We start from the raw sequence: 23,119 nt of genomic DNA, 5'->3' as shown, positions 1-23,119 counted from the left end.
GGGGCAGGGTGGAGACCCACTCCAGGGGCCCTGATAGGAACTTGATTTCTCTGGGAAACTCACACTGTGTCCTCCCCAAAGTTACTTCGTAATCTCTGCTCCATAGTCAACTCAAACCAGCTGCCTGGTCCAGCTTATATGCAACAAACATCTCAATTAGTGCAAAGTCCTCACAGCACACTGTCCCTGCCAGCCTCCCTCCCTCCTTCCCTCCCTGTCTCCCTCCCTTCCTTCCTTCCTTATTTTCTCCCTTCTTCAATTCATTGGCACATAACTCCCCCTCTGGTCGTCCTGAACATATATATATATATATATATATATGTGTATATATGTTATATGTTATATATGTATGTTATATATATAACATATGTGTTATATATGTATATATATATATTCTTCTTTCTCAAGACGTGTACTTGTTTGCAGTGCTATAGTGGATTATTTTTAAATACTGTTCAGCATTCTCTTCCTTTGCTCTTCTATCTGTGTTTTAAAGTCTATCTCTGTGCTTGCAGCTCTAGGGCATTCATCCCATGAGGTCCCCTGGAAACGTGACACCAGGTGCTAATACCGTCCTGCTGTGCCTTGGGCTAGAGTTGGGGCAACTCACGGGATGTGTATACACAGCTGAAAGTGACCAGGCGCACATGAGACAAGAGGATGCTCAGGCTGGAATCTGGAGTCCAGGTTCATCTCTTCTTCCATACATAGGAACACGTGTGTGGGTTTATCTGATGATCTTGCCATGACGGTGGAGTGAAATACCTGGGGTGGATCTCCACAAGGATCAGGAATGTCGTGAGTGTCCTGCAATGCCATGTGGCCAGTGCCCTCATTTGAGGTTGTCATGACAACCAACTGTTCAAACCACACCTGTACTGTTGCACAGGACTCCCCACTCCTTCCCTGAGACAGCTCCCCTCACAGCCATCTGAGCAGCACTTCTGCCATGAACATGGTGCTGTGCTGTTTCCGTGCTGGTGCCCTTCTCCAGATGACCCAGGGCCGCCAGCGTAACAAGAAGCCTGAGTCGCTTTTCTGCATGACAGAAAAGAATACTACAATGTAAAGCAACTATACTCCAACTATATATATATATACACACACACATATATATACATATATTCTCAGGTTGTTTCTAGTCTTTTTACTCACTCAGCAGTGCCTTTGTAATAAAAAAGTTTATAATTTCGGTGATGTTGAATATAGCACATTATTTCATGGATCCTATATTTGATGTTTTGTCTAGGTATTATCGCTATATGCAAGGTCAAACTTGAAGTTCTCCCTTGTCCACAGTGAAGGCCACACTGCAGCTGGAATGTACACTTAGCATCCATGACAGTGAATAGATGTTTGTTCCGCTGAATTCTTACTGTGTATGTTCAAGTACAGTCATGGAGACCATTGAAAGAAGGGGTATCTACATAAGATTTTTAGAATTATTCTTTAAGTGAGACTTGCCACTTCATCTTACGTTATTGTTGTTGTTCATCCTCAAAGTCATGTCATACTTCCTGGTACACCATGGACTTTTTTATTCAACCGTCAATTAACATCCGTATGGACTAAGTATTTATTTATGTGGACCATCCCCTTGCGAGTGATGAGGACCACAGCATAGGAGAGATTATAGGAAGAGAAAGCAAGAAGGACGAGAGGACCGGGACCTCAGTCTGTCCCTACTTATAAGGACTGAGCTCGCCCACATGCAAATACTCATATCTTCTCTAGAGGAAAATCCACCCCTGGTCTGAGGGAGCCCACAGCTCTCTCCTCACACAGGCTGAGGTGGCAGGGAAGGCAGGGATGTGCGCTAGAAGAAGATGAGGCTGGGGGGTCTTCTCCTCTGCCTGCTCACAGCCCTACAAGGGGAGGGTCTCAGGTGTCAGACAGGGGTCTGTGGGGACGGCTGTGGCTGCAGGTGACTGACAGGGGCTGACTCTCCGTGTCCCCAGGGGTCCTGGCCCAGGTGCAGCTGCAGGAGGCGGGCCCAGAACTGCTGAAGCCTCGCAGACCCTCTCCCTCACGTGTGCTCTCTCTGGTTACTCCATCACCAGTGCTCACTCCTCCTGGGGCTGGATCCGCCAACGCTCAGGGAAGGGGCTGCAGTGGATGGGTTACGTTAGCTACAGTGGAAGCACAAGCTACAGCCCAAGTCTCAAGAGCCGCACCTCCATCTCCAGAGACACATCCAAGAGCCAGTCCTCCCTGCAGCTGAGCGCTGTGACCACCGAGGACACGGCCATGTATTACTGTGCAAGAGACGCAGTGACGGGAAGTCTGTGTGAGCCCAGACAAGAAGCTCCTGCAGGGAGACAGGAGGGCTACAAGGCAGCCCAGGTCCCACCAGGGGGCGCACAGTTCTCACAACTGTGTGATTCAGGATTCAGGAGGACATAAACACTCCTTGGAGGATACAGAACCCACGATTTGCCTTTTAGCAACAGGTCAGGTGCAGATGGAGGTTAAGCGGTTCATTTCCTGTCAGGGTTGGGCCTTCCTCTCCATGTAACAGTTTTCCCTGGGGAACCTCTCTGGACACATGATTCTGAGCTTGTACTTTCAATCTCTGAATAAGAAGGTGTTCTGAAAATAGGAAGAAAAAGTGTCTCAAGTGTAAAAACTAGAGGCCCACTTACAGTTAGTCATACACATTTTCCCCTGCTTACATCTAGTCTAAACTGAACAGTTTGAAAAAGTTAACATTGGCCTTACCAAGATTTGAACATATTCTTCCATTCTCATTGTGAAATCTCAGCCCTGCTCTACTGGTAGACCAGCCGTCCCTCCCAGGATAGCGGCCCTTGGCTTGCCTGGTTGCCTCCTGCATGAGAAGCATAAATGAGCCAGGCAGCACCACTGGATCCTCAGTGATTCCAGTTAGAGGGCGTGTAGATAGAGGTGTTTCTATATGTGCTCCTTGCTTCCAGGTCCAATAGGATCCCTACAGGCTTAGATCATACCCGCATCCTGTTCTACTGTGCAGTTTCCTTTATGTCCAATAACCATCACCAGAGCTATTACCAACAGACACATAGATAGGTGGGTGAGGAAAGATTATAGTCAGGTGGATGATAACATGAATTTTCAGAAACTGCTGAAAACAGATCTATACACTTTCTTCACCAGGGCTCCTTAAAACGCAGGGAAATAGCAAGTGTTCTCCTTCTAGGAAGAGCCCTGCAGCCTCACTGGGCAAGTCCACCTCTGCCCAGGATCCCCTTTGATGCGGCCGGGTCCAGCGTAAGAAGCCCACGCCTTGACAGGAGAGCTCACCGTCCCTGATGTGTGCTCTGCAGCACCTCAGCGACAAGTTCAGGCTCGTTTAGCTTCACATCTGTAACACGCAAGTAGACCAACCTGCTTCACACGCTTGCTGTGTATCTGTAGAAACAGACTAGTAAAGCAGGCAAGCAGCTGTGGGATCTAAACACCAGCCCAAGGTTCTCTGTAGTGGAGCTAAGCCTCTGTGCACGCCCCTGAGCAGAGAAGAGAGAGAACATCTTAGAACTGTCCTGGATGAGCTTCCCTGCCCTCGATGTTTTGTTGCAAATGGCCAGTGGTCGTTCTGACCCAACACTTCTCATCAGTGTAGCCAACAGTGAACCAAAGAGGGAAAGCAAGGTCATAGAGCTCACACCTATGACACACAATCAATCTCACACCCAAATCCAGAGAGTCTCTTGCCTTCAGCAGGGCTGTCACCTGATTTCTCTCTCCACTTCAACACAGGATGGGGAGATCTAAATCCTTAGGGCAGTTGTGTGCCTGGAACCTGCAATGATGACTGAGTTGAGGATGATGGTTTTGTGTGAAGCTCTCTATATAACCTTCAGAAATCCATGCCTTGCATTGTTATTGTTGTTCAGTCACTAAGTCATGTTGGACTCTTTGCAACCCCATGAACTGCAGCATACCGGTCTCCTTTGCCCTCCACTGTCCTCCAGAATTTGCTCAAATTCAACTCCATTGAGTCAGTGGTGCTGTCTAACCATCTCACTTCTGCTGCCCATTTCTTTTGCTTTCAACCTTTCCCAGCATCAGGGTGTTTTCCAGTGAGTCAGTTCTTCATGTCAGGTGGCCAAAATGTTGGAGCTTCAGCTTCAGCTTCAGCATCAGTCCTTTCAATGAATATTTATGCTTGATTTCCTTTAAGATTAGAGGTGGACTTCCCTGGTAGCTCAGACAGTAAAGCGTCTGCCTAAAATGTAGGAGACCCGGGTTTGATCCCTGGGTCAGGAAGATCCCCTGCAGAAGGAAATGGCAACCCTCTCCAGTATTCTTGCCTGGAAAATCCCATGGACTGAAGACCCTGGTAGGCTACAGTCCATGGGGTCGCAAAGAGTCAGACACGACTTAATGACTTCACTTCACTTCCTTTAAAATTGACTGGATTGACCTCCTTTCGGTCCAAGGGATTCTCATGAGTCTTCTCCAGTATCACAAATCTAAAGATCAGCCTTCTTTTTGATCCAGGTCTCACATTTGTATATGAATCCTGGAAAAATCTTACTGTTGACTATATGGACTTCTGTTTCTGGTAACCACGGCTGGAGACGTGGCTCGGAGCACCTCACTGCTGGCCTCAGATCCGGTCTCTCTCCTGCTGGATCAATTGGCCAGAATCCCTCTCTTGCTGTTGTGTATCTGAGGTGCTCAGGAATGTGTATGAAGGTTCCATCGGAGACTCAGAACAGCGGGCAGAAGCGGGTTGGTCACAGGGCCCTGCCGGAGGAGCTGTATCTGACTCAGCAGCGGGTCTGTCTCCCCACTGACGCCAGGTCCTGAGGTCCTCGGGCAGGTGGTCAGGAGGGACGGGGAGAAGCAAGATGGAGTCTGAGGATGGATGCACCCCGAGGCCGTCCTGGTGAAGAGATGTCCTGCCAGGGGACACGCACATGGCTGACCTAGCTTCTCTGCAGGGTGCTGGTGTGGCAACCCACTCCAGTGTTCCTGCCTGCAGAATCCCATGGACAGAGGAGTCTGCTGGGCTACAGTCCGTGGGGCCTCAAAGGGTCAGACACGACTGAGGTGCCTGAGCATGCTCAACGCCCCCCTTCCCCCGGGTGAGCATTCCCTCAGGGCAGCATCTGCTGAGTCAGCTGACAAGGGCGCTGCCTCATCCTCCTCTGACTTCAGGTGTCTCCTCTCAAGCAGGGGTGGGCACTAGAGACCCTCAGGCGTTTGTGCTGTGAGTTGTCAGGGGGCGACTGCACTGGTTTCTGACAAGGGGGCTAGTCTGGCACCTTCTTGTGGGGCCCCTGCAGGGTCCAGGTGCTGCAAGAACAGGGGAATCCAGGGGTGGAACGGTAGGTGGAGTGGGCATCGTGCCCCATGCTTCTGTATGCAGCTATCCTGTGACACAATGTTAGCCCACGGGGGGCTCCAGGAAGCAAAGAGACCCCAAGTCCTCGAGAGCCTCTAGACTCACTGTGAGTGTCAACTGCATCAGTGCAGCTGCAGACTCAGGGAGGTGACGTCCAGGTGTTCTCATAAATTTCTTCCTTGGTTCTCTCTCAAGAGAGTGTATGTTTATTGAAGCTTTTTCTAGAGACAACTTAAAAGCACATGCTGTGTCTAGAAGAATACTCTGAAGGTAGAACACAGCCATTTCATACCAGACTAGAAACACTGCTAGGATGCCCTGTGAGCCCAGGCAGGGGGTGCCCAGGACCCCACTGCAGGGCTGCTGCCCAGGAGCATGTGGGGAGGGGGCTGGGGAGACTCACAGAGGGAGTCTTCTCTTTTCACAGAAAACAATACCTAGTAGGACAAGGACTGGTGAAGTTTAATATTGGGTCCTGTTGAGAATACACAAGTCAATGAGGCCATGAAAAGTACATGTGTATATGTCTGTGAGTGAGTGTATGAGTGTGTGAGTGTATGTAAGTGTGTATGTGAGTGTCTGTGTTGTGTGCATGTGAGTGTGTGAGTGTGTAAGTGTGTGCATGTGAGTGTGTGTATGTATGCATGTGTGAGTGTGCGTGAGTGTGTATGTGAGTGTCTGAGTGTGTTGTGTGCACGTTTGTGTGTGAGTGTGTATGTGTGTGCATGTGTGTGTATATGTGTGAGTGTGTATGTGTGTGCCTGTGAGTGTGTGTGTGAGTGTGTATGTGTGTGCATGTGAGTGTGTGTGTGTGTGTGCATGTGTGCTTCTGTTTGCATATGTGTGTGTTTGTGCATGCCTGTGTGACAGGTGTGTGTGTGTGTGTGTGTGTGTGTGTGTGTGAATACCCAGTGGTGGCAGAATTTGGGGAACACACTGATTAAGAAGTGAAGATGTCTCTGTGACATTAAAGGCTGGTTCACGGTGAGGACTGTGTCCTGTGGGGCCGGTCACTCACCGCAAGAGCTCTGAGTGCACAGAGGTCAGGGACATGGCAGGGACACACGTCCTCAAACAAGGATGAGGACACGGACACACAAATTCCCACTGAGCATGGTCATGGGTCATAAGACTACTCCTTCCTAATATTGCCCGTGTAGTGAGCGTGAAGTTTTCAGCCTCTAGAACATGCAGATGACCTGTGGTGTCCTAGGTTAAATTGGGATATTCTGAGCCCTGAGAACATCACCCACAACAACACCAGCTCTGTGCAGCAGTCCTGGGAGCACAGCCCTCACCAGGGACAGGAGCTGGAGAGTCCTCCTCCTGGGGCCTTGGCTCCAGGTCAGGGTCATCCCGGTCTGGGGTGGAGGAAGGGACAGGGTCCAGTCAGGGGGGTTCATGCCCTTCTGTCTCCGGTCCACGGGTGTGCACACCCAGGTGCAGCTGGTGCAGTCGGGGCTGAGCTGAGGAAGCCTGGGGCATCAGTGAAGGTGTCCCGCACGGCTTCTGGATACACCTTCAGCGACTACAACATGCACTGGGTGTGACCAGCCCCTCAACACGGGCTTGAGTGGATGGACGGATTGACAGCAAAGATGGTGGACAAAGTATGCACAGAAGCTCCAGGGCAGAGTCACGTTGGCCGCAGACACGTCCACCAGCACCGCCTACATGGAGCTGAGTAATCTGAGGTCTGAGGACATGGCTGTTTATTACTGTCTGAGACACACAGTGTGAACACCCACATCCTGAGGGTGTCAGAAACCCTGAGGGGCAGGGCGGCTGTGCTGGGAGTGGAGAGGCGAGAAATGATGGTTTTCCTGACTTCTCGTCACCAGGAGTCTGGAGTCTGAGAGATCAGATCATGTTCTCGTGGGTCACTGGTGTTTTTGAGCAAGATCTCAAGGTAACAAATATATGAAAGAAAGATGCGAGATAAAGATTTGCCTCCAAAGGTTTATGGATTTTTATTACTTTTTTATCGGGGGTATTGAGAGCCTCACTGTTCTTAGGCATGTTAGCTGAGGCATTATCTGGGATATTTGGTTAATATCAAGTTTGGGATTCTTGTTCTGTAGTGTCCTGGAAAGTCCTCTGCCTCATTCCTTCTCTTTAAAAGTGGTATCGTCCTTGGGGAACCCAAGGATGAATTTCTATTTCCCAGTCTCTGCCAAGCAGCCCACACGTGGCATCCAGTCAGACGCCACGAGCAGGGCTGCAGACTCAGGGCCGACATGTACACAGGTCCTGCTCAGTCTGTGGCAGCACATTGCTCCTTCCGGACCACGGCCTGCAGCGCCCTGTCCCCAGGGGCTGTGCTTGTGGTCCCCTCGTAAGAGGGCGCCATGTGGGAGACACTGGGTAATGTGAGAATCACGTCCTGGCCTGTATTTCTCTGCTGACCATTGTGTCAGGTTCCCACACACACGCGGCTCAAATAAACACACACGTATTCCATTCCAGTCCACAGTCCAGAGTATGATAACTGTTTCACTGGATTGGAATCCAGGTGTGGCAGGACCACATTCCCAAGGCTCTCAGGGTCTGAATGCTTCTGTGCTCCCAGAATTCATGTTTGGAATTCCTAGGATAATGATGTTAGAATCGGGGTCCTAGGCGGGTGCTTAGGTCATGAGAGTGGAGTCCCTCATGAATGGGGTTGGAGTCTTTCTAAGAAGCCCCAGAGAACATGCCTGTCCCCGTCCACCAGGTGGGGACCCAGGAGGAAGGTGCCTGGTGTGAACCAGGAAGGGAGCCCTCACCAGAAGGCAGCCTCACTGGTGTCCTGACCTGGGGCTTCCAGCCTCCAGGAGTGTGGGAAATAAAGGCTTGTTTACAGACCACCCCACCTGAGCTCCTGTCATGATCCCTGAATGGATAAAGTCAGGGACAATCTGCTTCATTGCCGTATCCTGTCTAGAGCTTCACTGCCTGCATCCCTGGCTCTCAGCCACTTCCTTCATCTGCATAGTCCAGCAAAGCACCCTCCATCAGTGGTCACTTCTCCCAGGGTCTGACGTCCTTGGCCTCCCTCTGAGGAACACAGTTGTGGTTTCAACTGGAGTCACATGATAATCCAGGAAAATCCAAAATTTCTAGACTTCTAAATTAGTCACATTTTCCAAAGCCCCATATGCCACGTGAGGTGACATTCATAGACTCAATGAATGATTCAGACAAACACAGTCCACCTTCAGCCCTGCAAATACATCCATCCCACAGGCCCATTACACTTAGCAAATCCCAGAAAGCCTCCAAAATGTCAACCTAAGAATTGACACTAAATTATAATGTCAATTATAATAAAGATTACAGAGCAATGGTGGTCTAAATACCATCAACCGGAAGTCCCAAATCTAGTCCTCTAACAGCTATGCGTGAGGATTTGTGTTCTAAAATATAGCACTAAGACAGGCATATCTCAGCTACAAGGAGTTTCACTTCATAAAAAGGATGAATGTAAGTCAGAAGGGACCCCTGGTCCCAGTGTGCACGTGAGCTCAGTCCCTGCCGTTGTGTCTGACTCTTTGTGGCCCTATGGACTGTAGGCTGCCAGGCTGCTCTGTCCATGGGACTCTCCAGGCCAAGAATACTGGAGTGGGTTGGTATTTCCTCCTCCAGGGGATCTTCCCGACCCAGGGACTGAACCCAAGTCTCCTGCATTTCCTTCACGTCAAGCAGATTCTTCACTGCTGAGCCACCAGGGAGGCCCCACTGACCCCGACAGTGTTTAAGTCCATCCATGCAAACCCTACCAAGTTCAAGGTCTGGGAATAATCTTCTTTGGCTCCTGTCCCAGCCTCTGGGCCTATTGATCTGGCCCCTTACTTTCCATTCCCTTTTTTGGAAGGTGGTGCATGTTTGAAGCTGAGCACTTTCACCAGCCTGTTTCCTGCTGCTGGAATCTTGAACCATTGCCATGACCCTCGAGTAAAAAACGATTGAGGATGGTGCATGATCCTTTCTGTTCAGTGTTGAATTTGATTTGTTAATAGTTACTGAGAAGTTTTGCATTAAATTCATCAAAGGTATGTTTTATAAAAGTCCCTAGAGAAGCTTTCTGTTCCTAGACTGTTGCTCCTTGGAAGATTTTAAAATTATTATTATAAAATTCAATTTAGACACAAATGATCAGTCTGTTCATGTTGTCTCCTTCATCTTGATTCAGTCCTGCAGGATTTATAGTTTAGGAATTTGTCCATTTCTTCTAGATTTCCAATGTGTTGGCATACAGCTGTTTGTAATAATAGCATATGATTTTTTGTATCTCTGTGGTATTAGCTTTATTTCTTTTCTATTTTTTATTTTTATTCCAGTAAATTTGTTTTCCTCCTCTGAAGACTGGCTAAAGATTTATGGTTTTGTTTGTCTTAGCAAAAATGACAACGACAACAACAAGAAGCCATCTGTTGATTTCACTGATCGTTTTCACTGTTTTGTCTGTGTGTATGTGTGTTTTCATCTCAATATTATTAATTTCTGCACTTTTTTGTAATTTCCTTCCTTCCACTGCCTCTGGGCTCTTTTGGTGTTTGTTTTCTTGTTTCTGTAGGTAGTAAGTTTGACTGTTTAATTCCAGATTCTTGAAGAAGGCCGGTATCACTGTCAGCTTGCATTTCAGAAATGCTTGGCAGGCACAGAGTTTAGAGATAAGTGTGTGTTACTCGATCGTCGTGTCTGACATTTTGTGACCCCATTGACTGTAGCCTGCCAGTCTTCTTTGTCCTTTCTAGGCAAGAATACTGGTGTGGGTTGCCATTTCCTACTCCAGGGAATCGTTCACACCTGGGGATTGAACCCAGGTCTCCTACATTGCAAATAGATTCTTTACCACAAGAGGCAAATTTCTCATTATCTACAGAACACTGTAGATAGAAAACCCTGAAGACTCCACACAAAACTACTAGACCACACTCATCCAGAGAGGACTGAACTCAACAGGTCAGAGTGGGTACCAGTGTCTGATTGCTCACGGCTGAGGAGTTGCTGGGGATTCTCTGGATCCCACTTCTGATGCCATAAACTAAACCCCATAACAGACCAAGGCAGTGGATTTGGGGATGAGGTCTGCAGTCCCCAGTACCTTGAGATGAGAAGCATATTTGGCTTTTACAGGTGGCCCAATGGAATCACAAGATCAGAGAAAGTGCAGGAGAGAAGAAAGCCTGTTAGGTGATGCACACAAGACCCCATTGGCTTTGATAAGGGACGAAGGTGTTGAGCCAAGGGATGAGGACACATCTAGAAGCTCAGTGACCTGGATGCCAGAGGCCCACAGATCCAGGGTCACCCTCAGGGGTCCTGATACCATCTGGGACATTTGATCCCACAAACTGAGGCAGCGTGACCAGGGACCTCTCCCCAGAGCACATTCAGATGTCGGGAAACAGGATCTGGTACAGAAGACATGCTGGTGCAGAACTGCTATCGCCAAAGCCAGACCAGAAAGGGCTTTTCATAGCCAGTAGGTTCTACCTCAGTCAGTGTTCAGGTGAGATCCCTGTGCCGAGGAAGAGCTGACCTGCCCCAGATGCGAAGGGGTGACGTCTCAGGGCAGGAGAGGCCAGGGTCACACGGACAGGGTGTCAGTCAGAGATGGGGACGCACACCGGTCTCTTCTGGCTCCAGGAGAGATAACACCTCTGATGGCAGCACTCACCACCCCCGGAAAACCCACCTAAAGTCCAGACACGCGGTGACGGCCGTCATCCCCAGTCTACATGCTCACAGCCGGGATGCAGGTGCGAGGCCACAGCCTCAGGGCCACAGGGAGATGGGGGAGCTGTGCTCTGCTCTCCAGCACTGCTGACTCAGAGGACCTCAGGCTCAGTCCAGGACACGGAGACCCTGGGCTCGGGAAAGCTGCTCTCAGTGGGGTTTTCAAGGGAACCTGCTTCCTGAGGAGGGGCTTTCCTCTGACCACGCCGCCCTCACACTCTGCATGCCGTTCACTGTGAAGGTTTACCTCCAAGAACCATGCATGACCTCTCACCACTGAGGTGGGGACTATGTTCCCTGAGCTCCCATCTCATGGCAGGGACACAGAGAGGAAGAAATAAGCACGTGGAGGAGGACGGAGTCTGTGCAGAGTGACCAGGGCACCTTCCCAGCATGTTGGAGCACTGAGGAGCTCCCAGGCGCTGTCTGTCCTTAGTAATTGGTAGCCTTAAAGTTCTCAATATCCACCCTCAAGAAGCGGGTCCTGAGGTTCACAAATTCCTGCAGACACTCAGTTGTGTGCAGAAAAATGCAGGACAGGCCACCTGGCAAGTCAGCCATGCTGGGAAGATGAGCATCTCAGCAGAAATGACTACTTTGTCCACAAAATTAACTGCATGGTTAGTTATTAGGAACAACCCCACCTCCGGAGCAGCTCTTAATTTTAAACTGTTTCAGGTGAAGAAATATCCTCAACACTTAAGGGAAGAAATAAATCCTTTGGGAGTTATGATAAAAATTAAATTGTACTGAGTATATTTGAGTTAAATGCAATTGTTATGTGCATTTTATGTCCAATGTTTTAACATCCTGTTTATGAGCATAAGCTAAAGCAGAAAAGAAAAACAAATAACAGTTTCTGACAGCTATGCAGACACTGAGTCTGCAGTGCATAGTTGACAAGTAAAGAGATAAACATTCATGGGATTACTCTCTTCCCAAAATCTGTGATTGATAATTGGCCACATCTTTCTTCCTGTCCAGCCCTTCCACATCCTTTCGTTTCCGGACACAGAGGACCCCAAATTTTGGGAGGGGAACTACAGCAAGGGGCTGAGTTCTCTGAAGGCACAGTCAGCACCCACTTTCACAAGGGGAGCCCCAGAGACAGGGACCTCCAGTCACTGCTTTCTGCTTTTTATGCAGAGGCCCCTCCCACATGCAAAGATCCACTCAGGTCACAGGCTGGAAACAAAGCACTAGGTCACTTAAATTCAGGCTCCTCCTCAGGCTTGAAGAGATTTCCAGGAGCGGTGACTCTCATCTGCTCGAAGATGAGCCCACTGTGGACCTTCCTCTTCGTGCTGTCAGCTCCCAGCAGTGAGTGTCTCTGGATCAGACATGGGCACGTGGGGAAGCTGCATCTGAGCCTGTGAGTCACCGTGCTTCTCTCTGTCCACAGGGGTCCTGTCCCAGGTGCAGCTGCAGGAGTCGGGACCCAGCCTGGTGAAGCCCTCACAGACCCTCTCCCTCACCTGCGCTGTCTCTGGATTCTCACTAACCAGCTATGCTGTAGGCTGGGTCCGCCAGGCTCCAGGGAAGACGCTGGAGTGGGTTGGTGGAATAAGTAGTGGTGGAAGCACATGCTATAAGCCAGCCCTGAAATCCCGGCTCAGCATCACCAGGGACACCTCCAAGAGCCAAGTCTCTCTCTCACTGAGCAGCGTGACACCTGAGGACACGGCCGTGTATTACTGTGCCAAGGACACAGTGAGGGGAAGTCCGAGTGAGCCCAGAAACCTCCGTGCATGGGCGCCCAGGACCACCAGGGGGCGCTCAGGGCCCACCTCGTTCAGGACTGCGCGCAGGAGCAGGTGCCCTGGGGGCGCCAGGAGCGAACTCCTGGTCGAATCTGGTTTTCTCGCCCGCCCAGCGATTCCCTGGAAACCTCTTTCGTGTCCTCACTGTTCCGTTATTGTGGCTTATACTGCTTTCACTAATCTATACGTAGTTTTTATGTTTCTTTCCAGTATAGCTGTGTGTTTAACATATATGTCTGTGTGAATCACACACCAACACACACATGTGATCTAGTACTCAGTGACTGTGTGTTTTCTGTTTCTTCTTCTCAAAGAGGCTCAGTACAACTCTGAGTCACCATCCGTCATTTTTTTAATTAATTAATTTTTTAATTGAATGAAAATTGCTTTACAGACTTCTGTTGTTTTCTGTCAAACGTCAACATGAATCAGCCATACATATATATATATATATATCCCCTCCCTTTTGAACCTCCCTCCCATCTCCCTCCCCAACCCAACCATAGGTCGATACAGAGCCCATATTTGAGTTTCCTCAGCCATACAGCCATTCCCATTGGCTATATATTTTACATGAAGTAATGTATGTTTCCATGGTACATGGTACATACATCTCACCCTTTCCTCCCCTATCCCATGGCTATACATCTATCTTCTCTGTCTCTTCCTCCATTGCTGCCCTTTAATTAATTATTCAGTACCATGTCTGTAGATTCCATATATATGCATTGGAATACAATATTTCTCTTTCACTTTCTTACTTACTTCACTCTGTCTAAAGGACTCTAGGTTCATCCACCTCATCAGAACTGACTCAAATGTGTCCCTTTCTATGGCTGAGTAATCCCCCATTGTGTATATGTACCACAGCTTCTTTATCCATCCATCCGTCGATGGACATCTCGGTTGCATCCAGGTTCTAGCTATTGTAAGTAGTGCTGCAGAGAACAATGGATTACATGTGTCTCTTTCAATTTTTGTTTCCTCAGGGTATGTGCCTAGGAGTGGGATTGCTGGGTCATATGGTTGTTTTATCCTAGTTTTTTAAGGAATCTCCATACCGTCTTCCATAGTGGCTGTATCAATTTACATTCCCGTCAACAGTGCAAGAGCAATCCCTTTTCTCCACACCCTCTCCAGCATTTATTGTTTGTAGATTTTTTGATGCTGGCCATTCTGACTGGTGTGAGGTGATATCTCATCGTGGTTTTGATTTGCTTTCTCTAATAATGAGCAATGTTGTGCATCTTTTCATGCTTTTCTTAGCTTTCTGTATGTCTTCTTTGGAGAAATGCCTGTTTAGGTCTTTCTGCCACTTTTTGATTGGGCTGTTGGTTTTCCTAGAATTGAGTTGTGTGTGCTGCTTATATATTTTGGAAATGAATGCTTTGTCAGTTGTTGCATTTGCTATTATTTTCTCCCATTCTGAGAGTTGTCTTGTCACCTTGCTTCTAGTTTCCTTTGCTGTGCAAATGCTTTTAAGCTTAATCAGGTACAACATATTTACTTTTGGTTTTATTTCCATTCCTCTAGGAGGTGGGTCATAGAGAATCTTGCTTTCTTTTATGTCATTGAGTGTTCTGCCTATGTCTTCCTCTATAGGGAAAACAGTAAAGGGTTTTATAGTTTCTGGTCTTATATTTAGATGTTTAACCCATTATCTTTGTTTATGGTGTTAGGAAGTGTTCCAATTTTATTCATTTGCATGTAGCTGTCCAGTTTTTCCAGCACCATTTATTGAAGAGGCTGTCTTTTCTCCATTCTATATTCTTGCCTCCTTTGTCCAAAATAAGGTACCCATGTTGTGCATGGGTTTATTTCTGGGCTTTCTATCTTGCTCCATTGGTCTATATTTCTGTTCCTGTGCCAGTACCCTACTGTCGTGATGACTGTAGCTTTGTAGTGTAATCTGAAGTCAGGAAGGTTCATTCCTCTAGCTCCATTTTTCTTTCACAAGACTGCTTTGGCTATTTGGGGTCTTTTGTGCTTCCATATGAATTGGGGAATTTTTGTTCTAGTTCTGTGTAAAATGCCCTTGGTCATTTGATAGAGATCACGTTGAATCTGTAGATTGCATTTGGTAGTATTGTCATTTTCACAATATTGATTCTTCCTACCCTGGAACATGGAATATCTCTACATCTGTTTATGTCATCTTTGATTTCTTTCCTCAGTGTCTTATAATTTTCTGTGGACAGTTCTTTTGTCCTCTTAGGTAAGTTTATTCCTAGATATTTAAGTCTTTATGTTGCAATGGTGAATGGGATCAATTCCTTAATTTCTCTTCCTGATTTTTCATTGTTAGTATATGGAAATGCAAGTGATTTCTGCGTATTGATATTGTATCATGCAATGTTGCTAAATTCACTAATTAGCTCTAGCAATTTTCTGATACTAATTTTAGGGTTTCCTTTGTACAATATCATGTCAGCTGCAAACAGTGAGAGCTTTACTTCTTCTTTTTCCATCTGGATTCCTTTCATTGCTTTTGATTCTCTGATTGCTGTAGCTAGGACTTCCAGAACCATGTTGAGTAACAGTGCTGAAAGTGGACATGCTTGTCTTATTCCTGATCTTAGGGGGAATGTTTTCAGTTTCTCACATTGAGACATATGTTTGAGAATAATGAGACATTGAGAATAATGTTTGCCGTAGGCGTATCACATATGGCCTTTACTATGTTGAGGTAGGTTCCTTCTATGCACATTTTTTAAGAGTTTTAATCATAAATGAGTGCTGAATTTTGTCAAAGGCTTTTTTCTGCATCTCTTGAGATGATCATATGGTTTTTTTTTTTCAATTTGTTAATATGGTATATCACGTTGATCTATTTGCACATATTGAAGAATCCTTGCATTCTTGGAATAAACCCAACTTGATCATGGTGTATGAGTTTTTATGTGTTGCTAAATTCTATTTTCTAAAATTTTGTTGAGGATTTTTGCATTTATGTCCACCAGTCATATCGGCCTATAGTTTTCTTTTTGTGTTGTCTTTGCCTGGTTTTGGTATCAGGGTGATGGTGGCCTCACAGAATGAGTTTGGAAGTGTTCCTTCCTCTGAAATTTTTGGGAAGAGTTTTAGAAGGATAGGTATTAGCTCTTCTCTAAATGTTTAACAGAATTCTCATCTGAAGCCATCTGGTCCTGGTTTGTTTGTTTTTGTTTTTTTTTTGTTTTTTTTTTTTTGAGATTTTTAACACAGCTTCAATTTCAATGCTTGAAATTGGGTTGTTCATAATTTCTATTTATTCCTGGTTCAGTCTTTGAAGACTGAACTTTTTTAAGAGTCTGTCCATTTCTTCCAGGTTATCCATTTTATTGCCATATAGTTGTTCATAATAGTCTCTTATAATCCTTTGTATTTCTGCATTCTCTGTTGTAACCTCTCCTTTTTCATTTCTAATTTTGTTTACACTTGATTCTTCTCTCTTTTTTCTTGATGAGTCTGGCTAAAGGCTTGCCAATTTTGTTTTTCTTTTCAAAGAACCAGCTTTTAGTTTTATTAATCTTTACTTTTGTTTCTTTAGTTTCTTTATCACTTATTTTTGCTCTTATGTTTATGATTTCTTTCCTTCTGCTAATTTGGAGGGTTTTTGCTCTTCTTTTCCCAGTTGTTTTAGGTATAAATGTCAGTTGTCTATTTGATGTTTTTCTTGTTTCTTGAGGTAAGATTGCATTGCTATAAACTTCCCTCTTAGATCTGCTATTGCTGCATCCCATAGATTTTGAGTTGTCATGTTTTCATTGTCATTTTTTCTAGAAATTGTTTGATTTCTCTTTTTGTTTCCTCAGTAACCTGTTGGTTATTTAGAAATGTGTTGTTTAATCTCCGTGAGTTTGTGTTTCTTACAGTGTTGTTGTTTTTTTTTTCTTGTAACTGATATCTAGACTCACAGTGTTGTGGTCAGAGAAGATGCTTGATACGATTTCAATTTTCTTAAATTAACTGAGGTTTGTTTTGTGACCCAAGATATGGTCTATCCTGGAAAATGTTCCATGTGCACTTGAGAAGAAAGTGTTTTCTTCTGCATTTGGATGGAAGATCCTGAAGATATCAATGAGATCCATCTCAATTAATGTATCATTTAAGACTTGTGTTTCCTTATTAATTTTCTGTTTTGATGATCTGTCCATTTGGTGTGAGAAGGCTGTTAAAGTCTCCTACTATTATTGTGTTCCTCTCAATTTCTCCTTTTATGTCTGTTAGTGTTTGTCTTATGTATTGAGGTGCTCCTATGTTGGGCGCATAGATATTTGCAATTGTCATGTCTTCCTCCTGGATTGATGCCTTGATCATTATGCAGTGTCCTTCCTTATCTCTTGTAATCTTCTTTATGTTAAGGTCTCTTTTGTCTGATATAAGTGAAAGGTTGTTGCTGAATCATGCAAAGACACCGGGGTTCTTGGCCTCTGGAGAAGAATTCAATCCAGGGCCAGAGACGAGGCTGGATCACTCAGAGCTTTTGTGTAATAAAGTTTTATCAAAGTATAAAGGAGATAGAGAAAGCTTCTGACATAGACATCAGAAGGGGGTAGAAAGAGTCCCCCCTTGCTAGTCTTAGCACTGGAATTATATACTCTCAAATTAGTTATTACAGTGAATCAAAAGAATGTCTAAAGGTTGTAAAGACCTCAGCAGACCTACTCCCATGATTTACATTTTGAGATAACAGAATTAGCCAGAAGGTTTTTTTCAGAGACTGTCTTCAAGCAGGATACATTATTGTTATATAATCCTAAGGAATGTAGAGGGGGCGAAAATTTCTTCCTCCTTGAGAATTCCAAACCCCCCTCTCCATGGGGACCCCTAGACTTCTTATCAACCTGCCTAGGAATTGACTCTCTCATGAGGATTGCTTTGCCAGCTTTCTTTTGCTTCCCATTTGCATGGAATATATATTTCTATCCTCTCACTTTCAGTCTACATGTGTCTTTAGGTCTGAAGTGGGACTCTTGTAGACAGCACATATATGGGTCTGATTTTTTTATTCATTAAGCCAGACTGTGTTTTTTGGTTGGAGCACTTAATCCATTTACATTTAAAGTAATTATTGACATATATGTTCCTATTGCCATTTTCTGAATTGTTTGGGGTTGATTTTGTCGGTTCTTTTTCTTCTTTTTTATTTCTTGACTATATAAGTCCCTTTAACATTTGTTGTAAAATTGGTTTGGTGGTACTGGTTTTTCTTAACTACTGCTTGTCTGAAAAGATTTTTTTTTTCTCCATCAATTTTGAATGAGATCCTTGCCGGGTACAGTAATCTTCACTGTGGATTTTTCCCTTTCAGTACTTTAAATATACCCTGCCATTCCCTTCTGGCCTGCAGAGTTTCTGCTGAAAGATCAGTCATTAAGCATATTGGGTTTCCCTTGAATATTACTTGTTGCTTCTCCCTTGCTGCTTTTAATATCCTTTCTTTGTGTTTAGTCTTTACTAGCTTGATTAATATGCGTCTTGTCATGTTTTTTCTTTGGGTTTATCCTGTATGGGACTCTTTATATCTCTTGGACTTGACCGACTATTTCCTTTTCCATGTTGATGAAATTTTCAACTACAATCTCTTCAAAAATTTTCTCACAGCCTTTGTTTTTCTCTTCTTTTGGGGGACCCATATAATTCAAATGCTGGTGGATTTGATATTGTCCCAGAGGTATCTGAGACTGTCCTCGGTTCTTTTCATTCTTTTTACTTTATTCTGCTCTTCCGAAATTCTTTCTACCATTTTCTCTTCCAGCTCACTGATTTATTCTTCTGTTTCAGATATTCTGCTATTGATTCCTTCTACAGTATTTTTAATTTCAGTAATTTTGTTGTTTGTCTCTGTATGTTTATTGTTTAGTTCTTCTAGATCATTGTTAATTGATTCTTGCATTTTCTCCATTTTGTTTTCAAGGCTTTTGATCATCTTTACTATCATTATTCTGAATTCCTTTTCAGGTAGTTTGCCTATTTCCTCTTCATTTATTTGGATTTCTGTGTTTCTAGTTTTTTTCCTTCATCTGTGTAGTATTTTTCTGCCTTTTCATTATTTTTTTAAACTTATTCTGTTTGAGCTGTCCTTTTCTCAGGCTTCAAGATTGATTCTTTCTTCCTTTTGGTTTCTGCCCTCCTAAAATTAGCCCAGTGGTTTGTGTAAGCTTTGTATAGGGTGAGAGTTGTGCTGAATTTTTGTTTATCTGTTTGCTTTTCCTCTGCTGGGAAAAGTCAAGTGAGGTTGTAATCCTACCTGCTGATGATTGGGTTTGTATTTTTGTTTTGTTTGTTGTTTAGATGAGGCGTCCTGTACAGGGTGCTACTGGTGGTTGAGTTATGGTGGGTCTTGTATTCAAGTGGTCTCCTTTATGTGAGTTCTCACACTTTGATGCTCCCTAGGGTTAGTTCTCTGGTAACCTAGGGTCTTGGAGTCAGTGCTCCCACTCCAAAGGCTCAGGGCTTGATCTCCGGTCAGGAAAAAAAAATTCCACAAGTGGTTCATTACGGCATTAGGTAAGATTAAAACAAATATCTAAAAAGGAGAAACCAAAGATGAACCACAGACAAATGGAAGTTGCAAAATCAGGCAAATAATAATCAAAATGAAGGAATATGCACATATACATATATACCCACGAGCAAAGTCAAAACAGTCCAACAAAAATAAAGTACAATAGACTGACCTGGAGAACAAAGGAAATAAAAAAGTATATTTACCAAAGAAGAACAAAACTAATTAAAGCAGAAAGTGGGGGGAAGAAAAGCTAAAGCAAGGTGCCAAGTGGGGAATGAAGCAATGAAAATAAAACTAACAAATATGTTTAGAGGAAAGGAAAGAAAGAATAGATGAGCAAAGTTAAATAGAGGTAGATGAAGAAGATTTATATATATTAAAGATTAACTGCAAGGGGGAAATAACAGTAGGAAAGTCAAGCAAAGGAATAAATGTACAAAAAATATAATAAGTTTAAAAAAAATTAAATTGACGAAGAGAGGGAAAAAAGGAAAACTCCACGGAACTGCAAAAGCTCAACATAGAGGCAGAGGTTTATAACAGCAATAAAAAATGGGACTGAATATACAAAGCTACGTATACATCCAAAAGCAAAATCAGTTCAACAAAATAAAGCACAATAGATTGACCGAGTGAACAAAGGAAACCAAAAATTATGTCTATCAGAGCAAAACTAACTAAAACACAAACTGGAAAAGAAAACTTAAGCGAGGTGCCAATTGGGGGTACAGCAATGAAAATAAAATTAACAAATATTTTGAGAGGAAAGGAAAGAAAGAGAAGAAAGAAAGAATAGATGTGCAAAGTTAAATAGAGGTAAATGAAGATTTTTATACTTTAAAGATTTAACTGCAAGGGGAAAAGAAGAGTAGGAAAAGCAAACAAAGGAACAAATGTAGAAAAATAATAATAGCTTTTAAAAATTTAAATTTAAAAAAGAGAAAAAATCAAAGGAAAACTCTCCAGAACTGCTAGAGCCCAACATAGAGGCAGAAGTTTATAACACCAATAAAAAATATGACTGAGAAAAAGGGAACAAATAAACCTCAAAAGCTTACTTAGATTTCATAGTGCCAATAAAATTGACAGCTACAATGGAGGGGGAAATAAAACGAGAAGGAAAAAAAAAGAAAAGAAAAGAATCCAAAGGAATCTACAGAACAAGTCAAAAAACAAGAATAATAAGTGCTTTCCCTGAGTGATTGCTGTCAGAGTCTTCTCCCTCGCTAGGAGTCACAGTCTGCCACCCCTCCCGAGGATGCGCTCCAGCACTGCTCATCTCTGGACCTGCTGTGGGGGCGGCTCAGATTCTTATCTGGTTCTGCTCCTCTGTGTTCTTGCCTCCAGTGTCCACAGCTATCAGACCACTGCATTTTCTCTTGTGGAAACTCTCAATGAGCTTTTATGTACTCCATAGCCATGGAGAATGTAATCTGCCTAGCTGACCTTGTGGGTTTAATCTGCACCTTGTGCAGCTGCTGGGAAGGTTTCGGGTTTTCTTCCTCAGCCACACTAAACCTGGGCTTCAACTGCGCTTTTATTTCCACCTCTGCATCTGGGTCATCCTCTGGGGTTTGCTCCGGAGGCTGCAGTGGAGGACTTGGGTTTGCCCCTGTGAGGGCAAGTGTGGAGGTGGTGTAGCTGATTGCATCGCAGCCGGTCTGGCAGCACCAGGTACTCAGGGGAGTTGGTGGCTAGGGCAGCAGGAAACATAGTGCTCCAGAAGGATATGAAACCAGTATTGACCAATATGTTCCAGTATTCTTGCCTGGAGAACTCCCCTCCCTGACAGAGAGGCCTGGCAGGCCACAAACTGCGTGATCACAAAGAGCTGGGCACTAACGAAGCGACCCTGCGCACAGAGATGCAAGACTTGTTGGCCTGTGGCAGCTCTGCCCCAGTGAGAGCTGAGCGTGAATGGGGCACAGCTGCTTGGCTTGTGGGGACCCTGGCAGCACCAAGTGTGCAGGGACATGGGCTGCACGCGCTGCAGGAGCTATGGCCCTATCAGAGTCTCATTTGGAGCCTCTTGTAGCTGATGATCAGAAGGCCTCTTTGGCCAGTCTTCCTCCACGGCTCCACTCATTCAGGCACTTAGAGGGCTCCCTTACCCGGGGTCTTCCTCTGCTGTTTGGCTTGTCGGGCACATAGAGGGGCCCCCTGCCTGGGGTCCTAATCTGTAGATCAGCGTGTCAGGCACTTAAAGGGGCACCCTGGGTGGGGTCCTACTCTGTAGTTCAGTGCATCAGGCATTTGATGGGCCACTCTATTATTCGGCTGCCAATGCTGGTGTATGGGGGGAGAGAGGCTATTGTGACGGCTCCATCCCTTACACGTGACTCAGCAGCATCACTTTGCTTCCAGGGCTGCCCAGCTTTCCTCCACAGGCATTTCTTACCACAGTCTCCTCCCTCACATCCCCTCAACCTGTCTCTCGACCATTAACAGCAGCCCTCACCCTGGGATTGATCCACAGTCCCTAAAGTCCAGCTCCCAGTCACTGCACCTTCCAGGGGATCTGCGTTCCTGTCTAGGATATGTATGGCTGTGGCAAGGACTGATTCTTATTCCATTTAGGCTGCCACAGATCAGCTGTTTCACTCTCAGCCTTAAATGTTTCTCCTCCAACTCAGACAACCGCTTCAAGGTGGAGACGAGACCCCTGCTTCAGTTCCCCCACCCGCCGAGGGCAGGTCCAGTCCTATGAACACTCCTGTTTTTCCCCCTAGTTCCTTCATCCTACCAAATTATGCGTGGGTCTATATATCTTTTCTGTTGGTCAGGTACCGCTGCCCGTCTCAGCAGGTGTTCTGCATGCACTTCTTTGTCAGAAGGTGTATTCCTGATGTATGGGTGGATAGAGACGTGCTCCACGTCCACCTACACTACGCCATCTTGTTCTCTCCCTATTAAATTTAATTTTTATTGAAGTAGGGATATTTTATACACACACACACATGCAGACACATAATATGCAAATGGCACCACCCATATGGCAGAAAGTGAAGAAAGACTAAAGAGTCCCTTGATGAAAGTGAAAGAGGAGAGCTAAAACTTGACCCAAAACTCAACATTCTGAAATCTAAGATCGTGGCATCTGGTCCCATCACTTCATGGCAAATAGATGGGGAGACAATGGAAACAGTAAATAATTTATTTGGGGGGGCTTCAAAATCACTGCTGATGGTGACTGCAGACATGAAATTAAAAGACACTTGCTCCTTGGAAGAAAATCTATGACCAAACTAGACAGCATATTATAAAGCAGAGACATTACTTTGCCCACAATGGTCTGTCTAGTCAAAACTATGGCTTTTCCAGTAGTCATATATGGATATGAAGAGTTGGACTATAAAGAAAGCTTTGTGCTGAAGAACTGATGCTTTTGAACTGTGGTGTTGGAGAAGACTCTTAATGGTCTTAAGGATTGTTAAGACTCTTTTGGACTGCAAGGAAATCAAACCACTCAATCCTAAAGGAAATCAGTCCTGGATATTCATTGGAAGGACTGGTTCTGAAGCTGAAACTCCAATACTTTGGCCACCTGATGTGGAAAACCGACTCACTGGAGAAGACCCCGATGCTGGGCAAGATTGAAGGCAGGAGTAGGAAGAGATGACAGATGATGAGATGGTTGGATGGCATGACCAACTCGATGGATGTGATTATGAAAAAACTCTGGAAGTAGTTGATGGACAAGAAAGCCTGACTTGCTGCAGTCCGGGGAGTCCCAAAGAGTCAGAGATGACTGAGACACTGAACAGAATTGAACTGATAGACATTTACAGTATGGCCAGTCTTTTGAATCACTCAACA

At 45.1% G+C, this 23,119-nt stretch overlaps 2 gene segments (V, D, J or C); both read left to right on the top strand.

Annotated features, from left to right (window-relative positions):
- Positions 1 to 1,826: 1,826 nt before the first annotated feature.
- LOC122706452 lies at positions 1,827 to 6,879 on the top strand. The segment is given in 3 exon segments: positions 1,827 to 1,878; positions 1,959 to 2,287; positions 6,770 to 6,879. Coding segments are annotated over 3 exon segments (491 nt in total).
- A 5,419-nt stretch (positions 6,880 to 12,298) lies between these two features.
- On the top strand, positions 12,299 to 19,596 carry LOC122706930. The segment is given in 3 exon segments: positions 12,299 to 12,370; positions 12,453 to 12,760; positions 19,584 to 19,596. Coding segments are annotated over 3 exon segments (360 nt in total).
- Positions 19,597 to 23,119: the final 3,523 nt, after the last annotated feature.

Source organism: Cervus elaphus, chromosome 13 (assembly GCF_910594005.1).
Source record: "Cervus elaphus chromosome 13, mCerEla1.1, whole genome shotgun sequence".
In the NCBI taxonomy this organism is placed as follows: domain Eukaryota; kingdom Metazoa; phylum Chordata; class Mammalia; order Artiodactyla; family Cervidae; genus Cervus; species Cervus elaphus.
This window is presented reverse-complemented; position numbering and strand designations above follow the sequence as displayed.